Raw genomic sequence first — 22,909 nt, 5'->3', positions numbered from 1 at the left:
CATTTTAAGATAGTTTGCTGGGTGAGCTAACATTAGCGCTACCCTAGTACAGCGGTAACAGGAAAATCCGTTTGGGTCCAGACGGTTTACCTGTTCCGTTCTAACACGGGCGGAACTGACCAACTGTCGCTGACAAAAAGACGGCATTGATTTGAGAGTAAGTATGAGATTTCGAGAATTGTAAGGATTCGGATAATTGTACGTTTATGCCTTCTGCATTTCGCAGATCCCTAGGAATAGTCACCGTGGAAATGGGGAAAGAGAGCTTCCTCTTTGATGGATTCTGGAACTCCTGACAAAACATTCCAAGGAAATGCAATGTTGCCATCGGTGTACAATTTGCCGCTAATGTTAATTGATACAATTCAGAATGTTGCATTTAAAGTATCAGTATCACAAAATACCTTGTTGCAAATATCGCCAGGTAGGCTAATCTAGTATTGCTTTACTAGCTAACGTTAGCTACTGCTACCTAGGATGGGTAGTGTTACCTGGCTGTTTTTCGCTAGGTTAATACACTGGCGTTAGCTATCGCTAATGTTACATAGAAACGACTTTCATTTTTCCATTCTTGCTGTTGTGGGTCAGTAAAACGATGGTCAAATATTGACGCATTCCTCTTCGTTGGCGTTTGGCTCGCTGAAATGGTAACATTTTGGTATAGAAAAATTGATAACTGATTAGACAGTTGCGAATTTAAAAAGGTTATAGGATATGGAGCAAGATTGGTAAACATTGGTTCTTTACCGCGGGTAATGTTAATGATGAAGTGATAAGGATGTGCATTGTGTTTGTCAGGTAACGTTAGCTCCCCCACTCTATCGTTAACTCACCTAGCTAGTAGAAGGATTACCTTGAGTAGTTAGCCATTGTTACTACTCGTGAACATGAATGACCCAAGTATTTGTTGTCGTTAGCTTTGATTGTGTTCCGTAAAAGTTTTAAGTTGACCTCAGTTGGTAGGTAGCCTACACTAGGTAAGGTTAAGTTACTGTTCGAATACCTGCAACACCGTGTTTTAACGTAAGCGTTCGCAATCCTGGTTGTGTTGACCACGATGGCAAAAGTGTTACATTTTAACGTTTGTGGTATTTAGTTTTGTCCGTTTTTTACATATGTGAATTAGTCTACTTTGTCGAACTGTTTGTTCTCTCTGCTCCCGGCCAAACTGAAGGTAACGTTATCAGTGTTGTTTATCAGCCAGCCATGCCTGTTTGGGCCTAACTTAAGTTATTAACGTTTTTTGTTGGCTAACTTTGGTAGATTGGGTTGCCAGCTGCGTACCAGCATGTCTATTTTCTAAAGATGAAAACGAATATCTAGTGTACAGTAGGCTACACTACCATTTCTGTAAAGCAACTAGTTGGATAGGAGTTGGCAAGGCTGTGGGCTTAAAAGTCTTGACTGTATTTTTCCATCGTTTTGTACTTTTTTATAAGACTATGTAGAGTGTTAAACATGGTATTGAGATACAATTGTAAGTCTACAGCCTAAACAACAGCTCTTTGAAACCATCGGTTCAACGGTCCTGTCCGGGTTCCTAAACCGAGGGCCCCAACCATCCACATTCCTCAGTTGTGTGGCCTGCATTCTCATAGGCAGTCGAGGAGGAGCTCCCATTGCTTCGCTATGCTAGACTGCACACATTGGACGCGATTAGAGCTGGGTACAGTGTAGAGTGGGGAGGGGTACTTTAGCTTGTGGAGAATTGCTTTGATCTTCAGCGGTGTAGCTCAGGCTAGCAGCTCGCCGCTCCACATCTGTCCAGATGTTGTGAATTATCGGTAGTGGCTCAAAGTCAGAGAAAGGAAATGAAGTCTAGGGGCTGAGCTTGATGTTCTGTGTTTGTGCTAAATGATATACGAACTCACTTCAAGGGCGATTTAGGGGTTTTCCTTCAGTTGTTAAGGCTTGCTCAGGCACGAATTGCACGTAAATGAGGACGTGTTAGGCTTAGACTTGATTGTATGTTTATGAAAACTGGGTTTTAAAGTGTTCATTGAGTCAAGTTTTAAGCTAGGTGTTTATTCAGGCAGAGGGATAGGCCCGAGTGATTCTCAAAGATATTGTTAAAGAAGTTGATGTGAGTGCCTGACCAGTGCTATATACAGGCACAAATTAACTTCTGGAGTTTTGATTCACATCAAATCAAGAAGGACATACTAATTTAAACCCTCATTCAATTGTTTCATTAACATCGGACCTTGTGAGGCTCATACACATTTTACCCTTCAGTTTTAGTGGAGCAGTCTTTTAAAAAAAAAAAAAAAATAGATATGAGACTGTTACAGGTCTAGATAAACAGTAACAACCACAACTCAATTCAGCTTTTACATAATCAACTGTTATGTTGCTTAAAAATATGAACTTTGAAAAAAGCTGAACACTGTTCGGGTGATGTATTCACTCACTGACTAACGTTGCTGGTATTCATAGAATAACAAGCACGTTGTTGCATGTCCTTGGTTTATTACAAACTGGGACATTTATCACTTCCAAAGTTCTCGTTTAGCTGAGAGATTGAATAAGGTAGGGCCTTATGAGCTGCCTATGATACAAGGTACTAGGGGTGTTACTGTTCACAAAAATCCTGATTTGGTACGTACCTCGTTGTCAGCACAATAAGCCTCTTAAGTACTGCTAGCCTAACATTCACTGACTGATTCACTAGCTGATGCTCAACACCTATAAGCAGGAATAGTATTTTGAAAAGGTGTCAAATGTGTTTTTGGCCGTTAATTAACTAAACTGACATTTGGTCCGCTGCTTAATTTGTTTATGTGGGAAGTTAAATTTGAAACATGGTTCACACACAAAAAAAGCCTACTGTAGATTAAAGTTTAGACTACATACTTTCAGTACACATCTGTATTGAACCTAATGTCCTGTGCCTATACGGTTTGGTATGAATGTGTGCCTTTACAACCCTACAAGGTACAAACAACCTTCTACAGTATCTGTGGTAGACTAGATGTAGCAGTGTCATGTCCCTTTTCCTAATAATCAAACGGTCAAATGTGAATCACTCAGCTCAGCAGTGCCAATGTGCATGTGGCTCCTGTCTACAGAAGTGATTGCAAAATGTGCACATTGTCTTTGGGTTTTTCCACAAATGTGACTGGCTCTTGGTTTGTGAACTAGTATAATTGTACGTACCTGTTGGCAGGGGGAAAAAAACCTGTTAAAAACAGCAGTGTGCAGTATCCCAGCAATTCAACACCAACAGAGTCACTTGGCAGGCAGGAAGTGGCGTTAAACTGGCTAATATGGCTGACTGGAGTGTGAAAAGCAAACCCTCTCTCTTCTGTTATGCAGGTGTGAACACTCAGCCAACTGAGTGACTCGCGAGGGGAAGATGGCCACCCAAGGTGAGTGTCGGCAACTTCCTGGGTCTTTAAATGTTTTAAAAACCCACTTGCATGGACAAGGCGACGTTAAGGGGGGTGTGCACAGTTCCATGTCTTCAAGGACAACCTTTCATGCTCGCACAGACCTGTGTGCGTGTTAACTGTGTGTGCATGGAAGTTTAAAAGTACTGGCTCATCCATTTATGCTACTTTGTATTTAGCAGATGCTTTTATACAAAGCATCTGACTGTACAGGTGCACCTTTTCATTAGTGTGTTTTGCTCCCCCGGTTTCATTTATGTCAGGCTTGAGTGAATCATAACTAATTAGATTGCTATTATCAACAGTGTTTACCGATTAGGTAGAAGCATATTGTGAATGAGACACAAAGTTATAGATCTATTAGGATTAGGAAGTCTTTTTCTGTAGAGATTCCAAACGTTGAGTGATTGAGCTTGTCTACTGAGACATGTCGACAACATTTACAAACGGATAGAAGACGCGTGCACAAAGTTTTTGTGCATGCATTAGTAATGCATACCTTAGTAGTGATGCATACCTTACATATACAGTGATTGTATGCACACAGAATATGCAAGATGTCACAGGGTTTGAGTATGGTACAGTCCAGAGAGAAACGGTATCATGGGACTACAGGTGAAAATTAGCAATTGTTGCTATAACCTGGCCAAACACGTATTCTCTTGTATCACACGATTAATGTTTATTTGTGCATTGTCCCTGTTTTAAATAATTAAATTTAAAATCTCCAATTTGACCTAACTGGAGATGAATGCTGAAGACCAAAGCAATACTGTGGTGCTGTGTAATCTTCAGACTGATTCATGTGTCTTCCACATGACTTGGACATGTGTTTCCGTTTTAATTCTTTTTGGAACAAGTCAGTTATTTGGGTCAACAGCAGCACAGCACAGCCAAAATGAAATTAATTTGAGTGGGTAATCCTAGGCCAAGCCTCTTATCTCTGACGGAATTGACTGGAAGGTGATGGAATTTTGGAGTCAAAATGGCACATTTGCCTCCTGCTGATAGACCTCACATGAGTCTAAGTAAAAATAAAACCCCAGGTGCTGTCCCTCAACGCCAGAAACAAATACACAGGTGTTGCCTTTGTAGACCAGAAAACTAGATCAGTTCACTTTTGGCTTTTCAACTAAAAGTAGGAGCTCAGAACCTCTTTATTCTATTAAATACGTGTTGGGTATGTGTCTGCTTCTGGCTCTTTTTTTTTTTTTTTTCCCCTACCTCTTGACTTTTGTCTGTCTCCCACTGTATCTGTCTCTGCACACGTGTGTCTGCATGCATATCTGTCTGTGTTGATCACGTGTGTGTCCCTATGTCTCGGCCAGCTGATCTGATGGAGCTGGACATGGCGATGGAGCCTGACGCCAAGGCTGCTGTGAGCCAGTGGCAGCAGCAGTCCTACCTGGACTCAGGCATCCACTCCGGGGCCACCACCACCGCGCCCTCCCTCAGCGGCAAGCCCAACCCTGAGGACGACCTGGACCCACAGCTCTACGAGTGGGACATGGGCTTCAACCAGCCCTACACCCCTGAGCAGGTCTCAGGTAAGGCGCACACACACACACACACACACACACACACACACAGGAATTGGGGGAGAAAGCAAGACTTAGCATATGCTTGTTTAATCATGTAGGTTGGAAATGATGTGCATTTTTGCAAAGTCCATTTAAATGTGTTATTCAAGTTAAGTAGAATTCACACATTTAATCCACATCACTATGTACTGTAAAAGAAGCTGTGTGTGTAAACTGATTTCCCTTTGAATGTGCCCGTAGATATGGATGGGCAGTATGCCATGACGCGTGCCCAGCGCGTGCGCGCGGCCATGTTCCCCGAGACTCTGGAGGAGGGCCTGCCGATCCCATCGGCCCAGTTTGACTCTGCCCACCCCACCAACGTGCAGCAGCTGGCCGAGCCATCCCAGATGCTCAAGCACGCTGTGGTCAACCTCATCAACTACCAGGATGACGCGGAATTGGCCACCAGAGCCATCCCCGAGCTCACCAAACTACTCAACGATGAGGACCAGGTCAGATGCGTGCACGTGCACACACACAGTGGTATTTAGTTAAGTACTATATGTATTTAATATGGAGTTAAATAAGTCACTAAAGGGAACTTACTATATAAAACTTGTGTCTTAAGAACATCATAAGGTCTCCCAGGTACAGACTAACAATTCAAATCGGACTGAACAAATTCAGACCTAACAAATCAAATCTGTTTGTATCAGATGGCAAAAATGGTAGATTTAATACATTTATGCTCCCTCCTTTGCTCGCCATTATGTCTAGTTGTGGGATTACGCTTTACTAATCCTGGTAACTTCCTCTCTTGACCTGGGCGCCTCTGCAGGTGGTGGTGAACAAAGCGGCGGTGATGGTGCATCAGCTTTCTAAGAAGGAGGCGTCGCGGCACGCCATCATGCGCTCGCCGCAGATGGTGTCGGCGGTGGTACGCACCATGCAGAACACGAGCGACGTGGAGACGGCCCGCTGCACGGCCGGCACACTGCACAACCTCTCTCACCACCGCGAGGGCCTGCTCGCCATCTTCAAGTCCGGAGGCATCCCCGCCCTCGTCAAGATGCTGGGGTAAGAAAGCACACACACACACACACACCCACCCACCCAGGAAGAGGAGCCACTGCTTGGGTATTACCAGAGACTTTCTAATGAGGAGACACAGCACTCAAAAAATACTCCATAGAAATGCATGGGGCTAGTTTGTCACGCCAATATGGCCGTTGTGTACATATATCCCACCCCTTCCTCGGCAAAACGTCGACATGTGAATACGTTAAGCCAATCATGTGGTGTGATGTGAATACATTGAGCCAATCATATGGTGTGTTGTGAAGACATCGTGCCAATCATGTGTTGTGATCTCGCCGCTGGAGAAAGATTGGTGTCGTGATTCCTTGCGCACGCGCAGTTCGACCCAAAGACTGTGCCCGATGAGTGCCCATAAAACGTTGGTATATGGCCGCCGAGTGGAGGGACTTGCCTAAAAGGACTTTGGTATTACTTAAGCCCTGTGTGCACAGGGAGTCAGATCCAATCACAACCGGTCAATGAAACCTATTGTTTTCGTGTGTTGCACCTGGGAGGGCGGGGTTGGTTATTCCAAATATGTGTTATTGACAAACCTGGGTTAGTTAATTTGGTGTAAGAAATAAACCTAAGGCTGTGCAATTATTGGAATTTTGATTATGTATCAAGTATCTCAATAATGGAGCAGCCCTAGTTAAACCTGTTTATAGAAGGTTCAGAGCTTCACTCTTCTGGCCAGACAAATCCACTTAGGGAGGTTTGCCATTTACTATACGTTATACTAGGGCTGGGACGGTAACCGCAATACCGTGGTCACGTGACTCCTACCGCGGATCTGAGCTAGTCACAGTCATCACCACAAATGTACCCGCATGCAGAAGTCTTAAAGCAACACCAAAGAGTTTTTTGTACCTTAAAATAATGTTTCCAAAATCGTTTCAGTGGTTCATCAACTCGTAACAGGGTGAACGGCACTTTCTGCATTCGCTTCGCGGCCCTCTATCGGCTATTACTGCACTATGTAAGTTTGCTGCATCGGGTAGCGGATCTGTAGTTCGATGGAATGAGACATGAGAAACTACAAATTTCACTTGCATCTGATGTCGCAATACATCGTACTTTCATAAAATCATGCAACTTATTCTACCTTGTCTGTGGACATTGTTATTTGCAAAGCCGGTGCTGGATAAACAAATAGTGCGTGTGACAGATGAAAAGTTCTTTGGTGTTGCTTTAAGCTGACTGCCTAATGTGATTATTTCTGAGATTATTTTTAACCATGACGTATGCACAATTACGGGTTAACCGCGGTAATTTCTTGCTTTCCAACCACGGTAAGAAAACATCCATACTGTCCCACCCCTATGTTAAACCTCCCTAAAGAGTTTATAAACCGTGTGTGTGTAGGTCTCCCGTGGACTCTGTGCTCTTCTACGCCATCACCACGCTGCACAACCTTCTGCTGCACCAGGAGGGAGCCAAGATGGCCGTGCGACTGGCCGGGGGCCTGCAGAAGATGGTGGCCCTGCTCAGCAAGACCAACGTCAAGTTCCTCGCCATCACCACCGACTGCCTGCAGATTCTAGCCTACGGTAACCAGGAGAGCAAGGTAATGCTCATAGAACTGTTCTGCTTGTCTACCAGTCTTGTCAAAGCAGTGGCCTTGTTGAAATTGATCAGACATTGCATTAATACTTGCAAGTAAACTAGAAAAGGTGCCCAAGGCCAAGTGCCCTATTTTGCAAGCTTAAAGAAGTTGATAAATGAAATCGCGTACACACACACACACACACACACACACACACGCGCGCGCATACACTTCATGTTAAATATGTAGGTAGTCATGTTTTACTGGGTGAGGTATAAATGGTTATAAATTGTTCTTCAGCTGATCATCCTGGCCAGTGGCGGCCCCCAGGCCCTGGTGAACATCATGCGGACCTACACCTACGAGAAGCTCCTTTGGACCACCAGTCGTGTGCTCAAAGTGCTCTCCGTCTGCTCCAGCAACAAACCTGCCATCGTGGAGGCAGGCAAGTCCTCACACGCCTGTGTGTGTGTCTGTGTACCTGCGTGCCCGCGTGTGTTTGTGTACACACTGACTCACTCAATGACTCAACTGGCTGAGGCCTCATGTGAAACTGGCATTTGTGTCTTTGCGTGAGAACGGGGAGAACAAGGAAGCCTTTTTTCCTTTTTTTTTTTCCCCCCTCTGTTGTCAGAGGTGACTTCAGTTTGGCCAAGGCATGAATGTGCTAGAGTAATCAGAATAAAAATCAGAAAAAAAAAACAAACAATTCAGCAGGGTTGATTTCAAAGTTTAGTGAGAAGGCCAGAAAAGCGTCATGCCTTAAGCAAGAATGACACAACTAACCCTACTTGTAAGCTATAAAGTTTGGTTGATTTACTTTCCACTCTGGTTGCACAAGATAGAAAGTGTCTCACATTACAGTTACTGTTTGTTATTTGTAGGTGCTAAAAAGTAACCAAATTAGTTTGCTGTTTTGTTTGGACATGGATGGGGGAGGGTAAAGGGTTTGTTTATTTCTTTGTGTGTGTGTGTGGGCGTGCACATTTGTTGTAATTTGAACAACATTGTTTTAAAAATGTATAAATAAGTGAAGTCTAGTCTGGTGTTTGTTGACAGTGTGTGGTGTTTGTTTATGAATGTTTCAGGAGGTATGCAGGCCCTGGGCCTCCATCTCACTGATCCAAGCCAGCGCCTGGTGCAGAACTGCCTTTGGACCCTCAGAAATCTGTCTGACGCAGCCACCAAACAGGTCTGTACATACACACAAACACACACACACACACACACTCTCCGACCTGTGTAAATTAGCAACTTCTAACACCTACACGCACAAGCGCACACACACCAGAGGTTGCGTTCGTCTTTTTCATTCTTCGTCATTTTGACTCAGGTTTGTAAAAATTCCGTCACTAGCTATTTTTACTTGTCGTTTTAATTTTAATGTCAGTTTGGCGTGACATCATACTGTGACATCTCCTTGATCAGAGTAGAGACGGGATGAATCCCCTGGTTTTAGAACACTGTTGAAGCAAGTTGCTGATTTCAAGCGGGCTAGTTGCATCTTTGGTCAGAACTAAGCGTCGCCATCAGTTTTCTAATCTGTAAAAATGACGGACAGCCTTCACATATCAGTCATGGTTTAAAAATGTCCGTCAATGATGGAAAATATTCGGTTAACGCAACCTCTGACACACACACACTCTCTATCCCTTCCAGATTTGGCAGTAGGTTTGGGAAAGTTTCAGCCTTGGTTATTTAAGGATCTCACACACTTACCGATACTGATAGGAATGGTATGCGTTTAGTTGTAGGGTTCTAAAGTGTGTGTGTGTGTGCGGTGTGTGTGCGCTTGCAGGAGGGCATGGAGGGGCTTCTGGGAACTCTCGTGCAGCTGCTGGGCTCTGATGACATCAACGTGGTGACGTGTGCCGCTGGCATCCTGTCCAACCTCACCTGCAACAACTACAAGAACAAGATGATGGTCTGCCAGGTAGATGACTCACTGTTTGGCTTCTGCCATGGATGCACTTGGAATAGCTTTGCATTTGGTTAACATGCATTAAACATTGGGTTCATATGAATACCTCTTAAATCCAACTGCATAATTTAATATAGCTACAAGGGCTTTGGCTGAAGATATGTGGTCTTGTTTTTATATAAAAATGGCTTTTCTTGGCAAATTGGAGTACCTTGAACAAAATCACCTAAAATTCTTTTCCAGTTAAAAAGATGAAAATGTAAGAAGTTGTAGTCAAAAAATTCTGTAGCTAAAAACTGGGAAATACCAGCTAACAAACACTTCAACAATTCTATTCAAATAATAATTCAATTCAAACAATTCTAACTTATTTTTGTTTTGCCAGGTCGGCGGTATCGAGGCGCTGGTGAGGACTGTCCTGCGCGCTGGAGATCGTGAGGACATCACGGAGCCCGCCGTGTGCGCCCTGCGTCACCTCACCTCTCGTCACCAGGATGCGGAGATGGCCCAGAATGCTGTGCGGTTGCACTACGGCCTGCCCGTGGTGGTCAAACTCCTTCACCCACCTTCACACTGGCCACTTATCAAGGTACGAGCACACAAAAGAATATAGCACACACATGTAGAGTTCTCCAGCAGTGGCAGTACTTAAAGTGGCAGCACGTTATTGTTTACAAACCACATGACGTGTTTAAAATTTAAGGCTGCTTAGTTTTGTTTTAAAAATGCCTCTTCAGCGATTGGATCACCAGTAGACAGGCGAGGCATATTGCCACTTCCTTGTATATATGATGCATCTTGATTTTTTAATCCACTTGCAACACAAACTGGGTGTTGGCCAAATCTTGAAAACTGAGACCCCAAACAGTGCTTTCACACACTTCTATTCAGTGCTGCTATGATTCAAGTTTCAGTGCAAAGGTAATGTTGGTAGAGTGAGTCATAAAACCGTACAATTCAGTGTCTGTGTCTCAAGGACGTAAAACATGGATTGTCTTCTAAATGTCAAAGGGAGTGAGTTTGGAAGGAGATAAGAGTAATTGGGCATGGGGGGGGGGGGGGGGGTGTACTGTAGCCATTTCCGGTTTAGTAAAACTCTGTGAAAACAAATGCATGGACAGTTGGACACCTATGATGTGAATTAGAAAATGGCACCAAATACTCAGCCATTTAGCTGGGTCCTTTTTCCATAAGCCAGCTGATAGTTTGTAGGGGCACTCACTCAATCCAGCTGACGCTTTAGGTCGAGGAAATGTGCTACATTTTGTCCTTCATACTGCACCTGAGCCCTAGTGGTGAGCCCTCAGAGTTCTAGCCACCTTATCTTTCCTCCGTGTAATGTGTCGGAGCAGAAAAAGACACGGTTACTTGACTGTTACTATGCAGACTGGGTCTTGTGAACATAAAAGCTATGAATCTTTAATTCCCTTCACCCTCTTTATTGATGTTAAAAATGTGTTGGTGTATTCAGAAGAGCTCCCCCTGCTGGACACATGGGAGAATTGCTATTTAAAGGGAACTGGCAGTGCCTGTGCGTCAAACTTTTTTTGGTCCCTGGTGACACCCATGTGTGTGTGTTCCCCCTCCTGTGTTCAGGCCACAGTGGGTTTGATCCGTAACCTGGCGCTGTGCCCGGCCAACCATGCCCCGCTGCGTGAGCAGGGAGCCATTCCGCGCCTGGTGCAGCTGCTGGTCAGGGCACACCAGGACACCCAGAGGCGCACCTCCATGGGCGGCACCCAGCAGCAGTTTGTGGTACGTAAGAGTGTGTGTGTGCGTGCGTGTGTGATTATTTGTCCAGGTTGAGGTGAGACCTGTCTGTTCTAAAGTTATGGATTTGTTTCCCCAAAGTAAATCACCAGGAATGGGGAAAGTTTTTTTTTTTTGTAATTGTCATGCATGTGCAGAGTTGTATGTTCTTGGTTAGCTTTGATGGTGACTGCTACATCTGAGATGGAGGTTGAAATATCAGGCTTGCATGAGAAGAGCCTTTAGGAACCGTGTGTGTGTGTGTGTGTGTGTGTGTGTGTGTGTGTGTGTGTGTGTGTGTGTGTGTGTGTGTGTGTGTGTGTGTGTGTGTCCTTACAGGAGGGTGTACGTATGGAGGAGATTGTTGAAGGCTGCACCGGAGCTCTGCACATTCTGGCCAGGGATGTACACAACAGAATAGTCATCAGAGGACTCAACACCATTCCACTCTTCGTACAGGTAATGCACTAACCCACTCCTGCACACACACACCCTCTTCATCTGCAACTGCATCCTTCTCATGACATGCATACAAACTGACTGATGCCCAACAGAAAAGGCTGCTCCGATCTGTTTTTCCTCTCTCCATAAGATGGGTTTCTTGTGGCACTGACCTTTTAAAAACATTATTTCTGTGTAAATGGTGGACAAATATTGAATGGCCTCTATTTAACAGATACGTACACGTAAACGTACATTTTCATACAAATTCGATGTTAAAATTGTTTTATTCCCTCTGTGAGGAGAACCCCTGTCCCCCCCCCATTCCCTTCACTGTGTGTTGTATGTATTTGTCCAGTAGTTCTGTTTCTAAAGCTCACTGGTTGTCCTCTGCCTTGCCTCGCCCCCAGCTGCTGTACTCCCCCATTGAGAACATCCAGCGCGTGGCGGCCGGTGTGCTGTGTGAGCTGGCCCAGGACAAGGAGGCGGCCGAGGCCATCGAGGCCGAGGGAGCCACCGCACCCCTCACAGAGCTGCTGCACTCCAGGAACGAGGGCGTCGGTACGGGGACACACACACACACACACACACACACTTCGACAGAGGTTTTGGTTTTGTGACCTTTTTTGTCTCCATGATGTTGTTAAGGAAATTGCAGAGCCCTACATTCTTCCATTTTGTCCCCTTGAAGATGCTACCCATGTAACATTCTGGAGTTGCACGCTGGAATGTAATACTTCACTTGGCCCAAATGTTATACAAGTTTGTTGCATGTGCTGTGCTAAGGCTAACTCGATCAGACATCGAAAGGAAGTAATTCAGGGAGGTCATTTGATAAGCTCTGGAATTTAGTCAGTTTAGACTGAGTGGAAGCTCTGGACTGAAGCAACCCTTTTGTTGGGTCATGTACCAGCTGTGCATTTTTGTTGTATCGATTGGTTATGGGTTCATCTCGCATTACATCAGGGCAGTGTTTGAAAGGTCAGGCTCTACCCAACTCGATCTGTAACTACAGAAAAAAACTAACCTTGATGCGATTTTTTTGTGTGTGTGTTGCAGCCACCTATGCGGCTGCTGTGCTGTTCCGCATGTCCGAGGATAAGCCCCAGGACTACAAGAAGCGTCTCTCTGTGGAGCTCACCAGCTCCCTCTTCAGGACTGAGCCCATGACCTGGAATGAGGTAATGTCCCAGCTGTGGAATGCAGCCTACAGGCTGTATTTGTGTTTGTTTATCCTTGATGGGTGTTATTGCATGAGAGGGTTGCTTTGGACTACTAGTCAATCATGAATATTTTTTTGAATGCTCCATGGTTCAAATCCGGTTAGTGGAAGAGGGAGGTGTTGCCATTGCATGTGAAACATCAAAGCAGGAAAGTGAAGGCAAAATTGATGCTGCTTAATGACCTGAGAAAGGAGGTTGGACAGCTTGCTGTTTGTTTTTTAAAGTCATTGATCTCGCTGAGAGGGAAGAAATAATGCCAGTGTTAAGCTTTGTTAGTCAAAACAGGTGAGTGATTTGAGAGTTGCACATTTTGTAATTCAACCTCGCAGAAATGAAGAATGAATGTTTTGTTGGTCCAGTTGATGCATCTAGAAGCCTGTCTACTGTGCAGATGAATGTAGATCAATGCAGTTAGTTTGTATGTTCTGTTGGTTTGAAGTGCCCATGAAGCACAGTTCACCCTCCTCCAGACCCTCCAATGCCATCAGCCTACTACATAATGAGGCTTATTAGGAAAACGGAAGCTGGACAAAAGCATGCAGCTTTTCTAGTATAATTTAGTATAATATGTTGTTGGTATTATGTTTTGTTTTGTTTTTAGTATACTTGTGTTTTCAATTTTAAATGTGTATTTTCTAACTTAACACTTAAAGTTTATATTAATTTAAAATTGTAGAATACAATGAACCAAACATCGGTTTGTTATTACCATTTCGGTTTAGTGTACAGCTGTGAGAGCCTGTGTTTGACCGTGTGTCTGTGACTCTCTCTCTCTCTCCCAGACCGGTGACATGGCTCTGGAGATGGGTGCTCAGGGAGATCCCCTGGCCTACAGACCAGATGGTAAGCAGCACGCTCGCTCAGGCCAGAGGTCTATGAAGGAACAGTCTTATTAAGAGGCAGTGTTGCATTGTTATATTTGTTATTTATTAGACGTTTCAGTTTGCCATGTTTATAGGCCATCATATTAATTGGTGCCTGTCATTTTTCGTGACAGTTGTGTTGCCATGATACAATATGTATTGAGAGTCATTACAACAGTGTTCTCGACACTTCCGATTTGGAACAGCTCAGTGAAAACGGACACATGGCTCACCGTGTGTGTGTGTGTTCTCCCCCTCAGACCCCAGTTTCCGTGGTTACGCAGGCTACGGCCAGGACGGCCTGGGCATGGACTCAATGCTGGAGCATGAGATGGGCGGCCCCCACTCGGGCGACTACCCCGTAGACGGCCTGCCTGACCTCAGCCACAACCCAGAGCTCATGGACGGCCTGCCGCCCCCAGACTCCAACCAGCTGGCGTGGTTCGACACTGACCTTTAGACGCCTCCTGGGCAGGAGTCACTCAGGTAGGTGTGTGGAAGCTATCGTTGACAGGAAGCTATTGATCATGGTGTTACCATTTAATAACTAGGGGGATTTTGGGGACAAAGGGTGTGGTAATATTTCTGTAGATGTAACATTTGGGACTACCATTTGTAACCAAATCTTTATAGTTGGTTACTTTGTCAGTGTTGCTGTGTATGACGTCACTTATTTGTATCTTGTCTCTTTTTGTTTCTGTCTCTTTGGTCTCTCTCTCTGTCTCTCTGTCTCTCTGTCTCTCTGTCTCTGTCTCTCTGTCTCTCTGTAGCTGGATAATCCGAGTGAGTCTGCAGTGTGCTTTGATGAGTTTGATGTTCCGTATAGTCGATGATGGTTAGATGAGGGGAGGATGGTGGATCAGAAAGTGCCTGACACATATTGTACTCGACGCGTCCAGAGGACGGTTGCTACTGGACAAACCAGAAGAAGAATACTATCGCTTTTGTCCTGGCAAAGAGAGAAGTGGGAAGAAAGGATTTTTGGAGCGGTTACCAAATGGATGAGTGCCAACAGATGGATTTAAAAGATGGATTTATAAACATTTTAATCTTGCCTGATCTTTATTATTTTTATGTTTTACATTTCTTTTCCTTTCTTTTTTTAACACCTTTTTAATGACAAACCCAAGATGACTCTCCTAGTCTACCCTTTTACTCCACCCTTTCATTTCACGTATAATTTTTGTATTTCTTTTATTTTTCTTGTTTCTCTTCCAATCAAGTTATCTGACTACTTGCTTTTTCTTACTCTTATCACGTAACGGTATAGAACACTAACATCAGTTTCCTGTATGCTGACTTTAAAAAATGTGTAATTACGTGTAGCTTTTTATAAACATGCAATAAGTGTAGAGAATGTTGAAGTCATTCTGCTTATTACTATCGGATTCAGTTAGAGGCAGGCAAGTCTCACATCACCATTAAGTCTACGGGGCTTTGGGTTAGGAGGGGTAGGTACATGTATGGGTATAGAAGGGGAAAGCTATTCTTTTATATTCAATGAGGTAGACTATCTACTGATGCAACGTTGTTGTAGCCTGTTCAACGTTACCGTGTCAACAGTGGTTCCAGTGACGCGGCATAACAATAAAAACATACTTTTATTCCAGATTTCATTGCTGTCTCTGCCTCCATTTATTTATCTTTCTGACGCTGACTAAAGTGTAATCTGTGAGGAATTCTGTTTCATTTGGTTTTGGTTGTAGTGACCACAGCCCCAATGTTTCACAAATCTTTTTTTTTTTTAAATACATTGTCAACATCTTTTGTGTATATTGGTCTTGTCTGAAGCTAGGCATTACATTGACTTGATCAAAAGAAAACTGAGTTGCTATGGTGCTTGCTTGTATTTATTTGCTCAGTTGTTGCTTGTTTTCTTAACTCAATCATGGTGAATGAGTGAGACCAGCCACTTATAAATTTGAAGCCAAACCATCGTTTTGGATACATTTTAGGTTGAACTTCTCCCTGCTAAGTGCAATTGACTGCTGCGATGTACATTTAAAAAAGGAAATACTAAAATAAACTCTTTACAAGAAAATTCCATAAAGGGCACTACTATTACAAAACACTACTATTAACTAATTGTTCCAAGTGAATTGAATCTTTATGTTAGAAAATGATACTAGTGTATAGGAATGGTAGAGGAAGTTAAAAGCAGAACCAAGGTGAAGCTTCAATTCTCAGTGAACATTCTGTAAGTTAGTGCTAAGTGTTTATTAAAGGAATGAAAGTGGAAACTAGTGGCATCACTCCAGAAATGGTATCTGGGACTTTGGGCAACTGTTCTATTCCACTTTCTCTCACCATTGAGCTGTTAATCTTTCCCACATGAATATTTATGTTGTATGTGGGCCATTTATTTTTTTTGACCTCCACCCCCCACCTAACTGACCTATTTATGCAGAGGTCCATTTCAGCGTGTGGGTTGTTAAGGGTCCCCTTTTAAAAGTCACCTCCCCTTAGAAAGAGGAGAATTGGCCTCTTGGATGCTTTTAATACATTGTCTTAAAACGATTTGAATTCAGATATCAGAGAAGGTAGGCTACTGTATTTCTGCTATACCACTGATACCCTATTGCCCTTAACATTAAACCTCTCGGCTTCCGTACAACTATAACGAAATATGAAAAAGACACGAGCTTTACGCAACGGAGACTAGATTTGCTCTCGCGCGACGTCACAGGTCAGTGCGGTATTTGTTCTTAAAAGCGCCGAGAGATGGATAGACTAATATAACGGTAGAAGCAGACTGGAACACAACCCCAATGGATAAAATACGGCAACATAGTCTCGGTCCTGGGACGTTGTAACATTGTCCGCTGCAGTGCAGTGTCACGGCTAGGTAAAGCGCGAGGAGGTGCGAGATCCCTGTCGCTCAAGGCATCTCTGGAAAGGACATCCGCGCAGCGCAAGGCACTTAAAGGTCTTAAAGGACGTCTGGTCTCGGCACATCACCTACATGTCCTTTCTCTTTTAACATCAGACAAGAGGATCACCGCAGAATCCCACGGCTCCCGTGAAAAACAGCAGCCTGCTGCCCTTATTCTGAGTAAGCAAGCATTCAGTGCGAGGTTGCCAAGTTGCCTCTCATCAGCACCATGTCTGAGTGTTAATGGCAGTGTGATGATACACAGTGACTAATTTAGTATGCTTAGTATGCATAATAGTAGTCTATGCTAGTGTATAACACACATGTATTCTGCTTTTGGATTATGTGGACTGTTATTGATTCCTTTTACAGACATTTTGTTCATTGAGGATGGCTAGCCTTCATCCTGTTCGTGAAACGTCATCAACACGCATCCCTATAGTCACACCCATGCTGATCGAAGCGACACATATGATCGTATTTTTAATGTTATTTCAAGGAGATAAATGGCAAATGTGTAGTCCTATTAAACCTTCCTCTGTATTTTTTTAGATCAACCACTGTGGATGTGGATATAAGATGTCGTTTGTTCATGTGCGCGTGTGGATGCTTGAATCAGTGTCTGTACAAAATCTGACCCACACTGACCTTATTGATCATTCAGTTTATTTATTTTGGTTTGTGGTTGTTTTATCAGCCTACGTTGTTAATTGCTGTGTGTGCAAACAAACAGATGGCGTGTGTTGTAATAATTTGCCTGGTTTCATCTGGAAGTATCATACCTCATACCTCAGAATTCAGAAATCACATGACATAACACAGCATAACCCTGGAGCTTTGCTCTCCATCTGTCTGACAGGCACGGATTGGTGTAGTTTTTGCTTCCATTAATCTCTACACTTTTGCTATGACTGAAGTACTGGATATTCAATTGTCAAAACAGATGTATATATAATGATGCAGAAATGTATTTCAGTATATCACTAGACTGATAACAGTAGCACTGTCCACAAGTAACAGGTATGAGACCATCAGGTGCACCTTGGAGGTTGTCACTGGTCAAGCTGTGGCAGTCAGTGATCTCTCTCTCTCTTTCTCTCTCTCTCTGACACACTCACACACACAAACACATATCTGTCTGTATACCCCCCCCTCCCCCCCGTCTCTTAGACACACAGACGTACATCTCTGTGTCTCTCACTCTATCTTTCTCTCTCTCTCTCACACACACACACACACACTTCTAGGGTATGGTGTGAGAAGTGGCCAAGCTGGATACGCTTGGCTCTGAGTGCAGCACATCTTCTGTAGAACCCCTGCAGCTAGGCGCCATCCCCGAGGAACAGTATGTGAGCGAGGCAACGGAACCCCAGCCCACGCCGGAACAGGGCTACCGGGACGCTGGGACCATCACAGGTGGGTTTCTGTGTGTGTGTGTGTATGTGTGTGTGTGTGTTTATGACACACACACACACACACACTCACACACACTCTCACCTCTCTCTTCCTGTCTCTGACTCACACACCCACAAATACACACTCATTCCTGCTTCTGTTTGCGGCTAACTCTCTCTCTCTCTCTCTCTCTCTCTCAGATGTGTGTAACAGCACAGAGCTTGACGAGGTCGAGATCATCAGTCTTCTTGAGGAGCAGCTGCCCGTGTACCGCCTGCGCGCTGACACGGTCTACGGCTATGACCACGACGACTGGATCCACACTCCCATCATCTCACCACAGGCACACATCGAACTGACCGTCGAGCAGATTGAGGAGACCCTCAGCTACTTCTGTGAGTACCAGGAAACCTCCTACTTCATGAGGTTCATTGAGCCAGTCGTTTGTCTACTGTTCTATGGAATTATGCTCTCTGCTTCATGGACACACATTAAATATGTACTTGACCAAAAACAGGTTTAGAATCGTTTTAATTCTGTTCTGTTTGATTTCAGTAGTGTTTTAGTCGCGAGTGTTATAAGAATCGGTCTGAGAATACTGCCTACTCTCATGTGCCATCTGAATCATTTTGAATTTGTCAACTGCCTTGTGGAATGATGCTGTCTGCTCCATTGACACACAGTGACATTTACTGAGCCCATTTAAAACCGATTTAATCTGTTTAATCTTTAAATCTGGTTTTCTGGTTTAATTAAGTTCATTTTGATTTTGTTAGAGGGCTTTAAAAAATTTCAGTGTGACTTCAGTTTCTGTCACAAGATGTACTATGTTTATAATAATAATGTATTTTTTATTTTTATTTTATTTAACACTGTAATGTGATACAATACAATATAACATTTAATGTAAGGTAAAAATAAGGTTAGGTAGTGATATTTCATGTAGTATAGGCCTACAATAAATATATATGTAGGCTTGCAGACCAAGTCCAAATTGTAAGCTGTATCAAGAATGTGCAGACCTCATTGATGCTTGATCGATTGACCACGGGATGTGTGTGCTACCGCCTGAATGTGTGAACGATCGACCCTGTCACGCTCATGTTCTGTTAAATGTTCCAGACTAAAGCTGACTTGGTTCTGACGAACGGGAATGGGAAAGATGGATTGATGAATTCCATCCGGCATGGATGGATGAATGGATGGATGGATGGATGGATGGTTGAATGGATGGATGGATGGATGGATGGATGTGTCATGCTTGCCTCAGGTCATGTCAATAGCACTATGATTGAATGAAGCACTATGTGTGTGAAATGTTAAGCTCTAGCCTATGTCATGACATACAGCATGGTGTGTCACCATGTCACCATGTAACAACCACTATGGTCGACCCTGTCACGCTCATGTTCTGTTAAAAGTGCCAGACTAAAGCTGACTTGGTTCTGACGAACGGGAATGGGAAAGGTGGATTGATGAATTCCATCCGGCATGGATGGATGAATGGATGGATGGATGGATGGATGGATGGATGGATGAATGGATGGATGGATGGATGGATGGATGGATGGATGAATGTGTCATGCTTGCCTCAGGTCATGTCAATAGCACTATGATTGAATGAAGCACTATGTGTGTGAAATGTTAAGCTCTAGCCTATGTCATGACATACAGCATGGTGTGTCACCATGTCACCATGTAACAACCACCATTAGAGTGAACAATCTTATTTTAGGAAGTCAAATACTTTGAGAAGCAACCAGGGATGTAGTGGTAAAATAAAAGGTGGGTAAACTATGGATTTTGTGATCTCGGTGAGGTGGACTGCGCCATGCAGCATCGGATTTTAAAAATAAAGGCATTCAGAACATGTTTGATGATGGTGGAGGTTATTGTCCAATGTTTATAACAATACCAGTGGTATTAAATGGTTCCTAGAGTGTTGATGAGTGCACATATTGTGAATGTAGATAATAGAGTGTGATTTGTGAATGTTAAAAGTTGCAATTGGTGACTAAACTGTTTTGAGAGATGGATAAACTCTAATAAGAGGTGGATAAACTGCGTTTACTTGTGTTTAGCCTCCACTACATCCCTGGAAGCAACATGACAAGTGCACTGGAAATAGCCTCCTTAGCTGCTTGCAGACATAGGTGTAAGTCCGCATGTTCTGCGAATATAAAACGGTTGGGTTGTATATCTGAACAACATAACCGGACATTTGGAACTCCGAACTTAGCCGGCTCTACTCCCTTCCTAGTATTCCGGACGGACATTATGTGAATGAGCTCATGTCTGAATGAAGCGAAGAACATGCAGAGATTCTGTTCATGTGCATGTTCAACCACGTTCAACCTGTTCAACCAGTTCAACCACGCGGAGATTCTGTTCATGTGCGTTGGTGTCGTTCACACATAATGTCCGCATGTAAGCATCAGGGGTCAGCATCAGCAATCACCCGAAGGATCAGACATCCGTTTGACAAAGAACCGCATATAGTGCAGAGGACATGTCTGAAAGCAGCTCATAAGAAGCGTGTGTGTGGGTTTTGGAGCTAGCCTCTGTTGCAAGCACATGTATGGGCTTTTGAGCTAGCCTCTGTACAAAGTATGTTTGGGTGGGTATGTTTTTATGGTAGCTCCTGTAGGAAGCATATTTATGGGTTTTTAAGTTAGCCTCTGTTTGAAGCACATATGAGGTTTTGGATGCACTGTCCCACTGTCCTTCATGAGGACCACAACTCTCCTGATTGGCTCTCTCATGTACTCTCTCTCTCTCTCTCTCTCTCTCTCACTCTCTCTGCCACTGGCACAGATCCTTCCTTGTTATTGCAACCTCGTCCTCCTCTCTCCCTCTCCCTTTCCCTCTCTCTGTCTCTTGAGAGATTGTGGATGTGTTTATGTGGTAGTGAGGCTGAGGATGCACAGACTGTTTAGGGTGGATTACTTCGAGTTGGACTGGTGCGCTGATGGCAGTGAACTCTCCGGTAAAGTCTATCACTCTTTTGCTTGTTTGCTGGTCTGGAGTTGTTTTTGTTTTTTTTGTTTTTACACAAAATGCTCTTTCAATCGGCCCTGTGTCCTTTCATGCTGGATGCGATCTGACATGTTGTGCACTCAGTAGTCTCCATCATGTCAGGTTGTGTGTGTGTGTGTGTGTGTGTGTGTGTGTGTGTGTGTGTGTGTGTGTGTGTGTGTGTGTGTATGTAGGACTAGAGTTTTCTCTATTTTCTCTCAAGCCTGTTGTATTTAGGCAAAGGTCAGTGAATGCTTGTTGATTTATCTAATTGCTTCTCTATTCATATACATGCCTGTTTAGTATCGATCGTATTTTTGTGCTCTTATTTAGTGTATGCCAAGGCGTTTTTCAATTGAAATGTTCTCAGAAAGGTGTTATCTCTACCTGTTTGGTTAGAAAGGTGAATACTGTTGTTCACAGTATCCTTAAACATATTTGTAAATCAAAAAGAACATAAATATAATCAGACTTAAGGCTTGTATTTATCTCACATTTCTGTGTTTCTTTGAGAGAAAGAGAAATCAGAACAGAAAGAGTGTGTGTATATTTTCAGTGAGCTTTATGTGATTATACTGCGTCTTGTAATTAGTTCAGCATCTGTTTGAAGTAAAATACATAGATTTAAAATATTCCATGCAAAGTCTTTAATCTCTGTGAAGCAGAGTGGTTGATAAAAAATATTAGCAGTGTAGCTCTGTATTGAATTCTTTATTGATCGTGCATGCCTGTGTGTGTGTACTATATGTGGGTGTGTGAACTACCATTTAGGTTAGGGCCATGCAAAGCACTTCAGCATTACTGATATTTTTGTCAGTACATGTGTACAGTCCATGTGTAGAGAAAAGTTATCTTTTGTTATGCAAGTACTATTTTAGTTGTTCAGTGGCGCAGAATGGGTCAGGAACCAAACAACCATTTGTGCCGTGGATGCTTTGGGATACTTGTTTGTGTGTCTATATGTGTTAAAGAGGAATATCAATTATTGCTAGTAGTTACTACAATAATACATGCACATTAAATAGATTAGATGAATTATTTACAACCATAAGATAGAGTATGTATTTATTTGGGTGTTAGTTAAAGAGGGGAATGTTTAATGGGTTTAATCCAAAAGACAATGGCGTTTACATTTTCAAAATGTATTTTGTGAAGATTTCAAAGTTAGGAAATATCTGTGAGGAACACCATTTTACTGCTTGTTTTCTATTTCATTATTTCTGTTTGGAAGATTATGAAATAAAAAACACAAAAAATGAGAAGGAAGTAACATAAGCAAAGCAATCCTTTAACAAGATCAGCCTTGCCATATACCCTCTTCCCTGTTTGTGTGTGTGTGTGTCTGTTTTGATGTTTTCTGTGTGTGTGTGTGTTGATGGTAATGCATGTGAGTGTGTTTGTAACAAGGTGTTGAATAACAGCTGGATTACCAAGAGATTACAGGACAGCATCAAGCATCAGGCAGTCGGCAGCGGAGGGGAGAGGAGTGGAGAAGAGAGGAGAGGAGCATAGCCTAGCAGAGTTAGCCTGTAAAGCATGTTAGCTTGTAAAGCGCTTAACACAGATGATTAGTGGAAGTCCATCCTCTCTGAGACCACTGGCAAGCTCTCAGGCCCTGGTCATGTATGATCACAGGCACTGGGATGTGTGTGTGTGGGTGGTGGTGGTGGTGGTGGGGGCAGGGGGTGTTGTGTGTATATGTGTGTGTGTGGGAGAGAGAGAGCAAGAGAGAAAGAGAGACAGCTAAAGTCAGATGCTGGGATGGGTAGACTGAAAAGTGTTGGACAGAGATCCCACTAGAATGGGAAGAGTGTGTGTGAGTGAGGGATGTGATGGCTTGCTGTTGTTTTGACCCCGACACAGTGAAAGGCTCCATTGCTGGAGTGCTGTTACAC

General features: G+C 43.5%; 2 protein-coding genes across 3 annotated transcripts in view; both read left to right on the top strand.

Moving 5' to 3' along the window:
* On the top strand, positions 1–15,348 carry LOC143140664 (catenin beta-1-like). Of its 2 annotated transcripts, none has more exons than XM_076301704.1 (17): positions 1–157; positions 3,316–3,368; positions 4,718–4,936; positions 5,171–5,424; positions 5,751–5,989; positions 7,355–7,556; positions 7,836–7,980; positions 8,624–8,727; positions 9,334–9,468; positions 9,842–10,045; positions 11,053–11,211; positions 11,545–11,664; positions 12,057–12,207; positions 12,706–12,827; positions 13,652–13,712; positions 13,993–14,218; positions 14,503–15,348. In XM_076301704.1, exons 2-16 carry the CDS (start codon positions 3,356–3,358, stop codon positions 14,190–14,192), a joined length of 2,328 nt encoding a protein of 775 aa, XP_076157819.1. In that variant the 5' UTR covers positions 1–157; positions 3,316–3,355; the 3' UTR covers positions 14,193–14,218; positions 14,503–15,348. The 2 variants fall into 2 exon arrangements, with proteins under 2 accessions (XP_076157819.1, XP_076157820.1); XM_076301705.1 differs by having other exon boundaries at positions 13,993–14,222.
* Positions 15,349–17,903: 2,555 nt separating this feature from the next.
* Positions 17,904–22,909, top strand: part of trak1b (trafficking protein, kinesin binding 1b) — a 21,324-nt gene continuing 16,318 nt past the window's right edge. Inside the window, exons 1-2 of the mRNA XM_076300958.1 lie at positions 17,904–18,020; positions 18,200–18,394. The gene's annotated coding sequence lies outside the window, so the exon portion shown is untranslated. The remainder of the gene's footprint in view (positions 18,021–18,199; positions 18,395–22,909) is intronic.

The sequence above is a fragment of the Alosa pseudoharengus genome, unplaced genomic scaffold (genome assembly GCF_046254945.1).
Source record: "Alosa pseudoharengus isolate Yale_2024_CS ecotype anadromous, Long Island Sound unplaced genomic scaffold, YU_APseudo_1.1 YU_APseudo_1.1_scf_23, whole genome shotgun sequence".
NCBI lineage: Eukaryota > Metazoa > Chordata > Actinopteri > Clupeiformes > Clupeidae > Alosa > Alosa pseudoharengus.
This window is presented reverse-complemented; position numbering and strand designations above follow the sequence as displayed.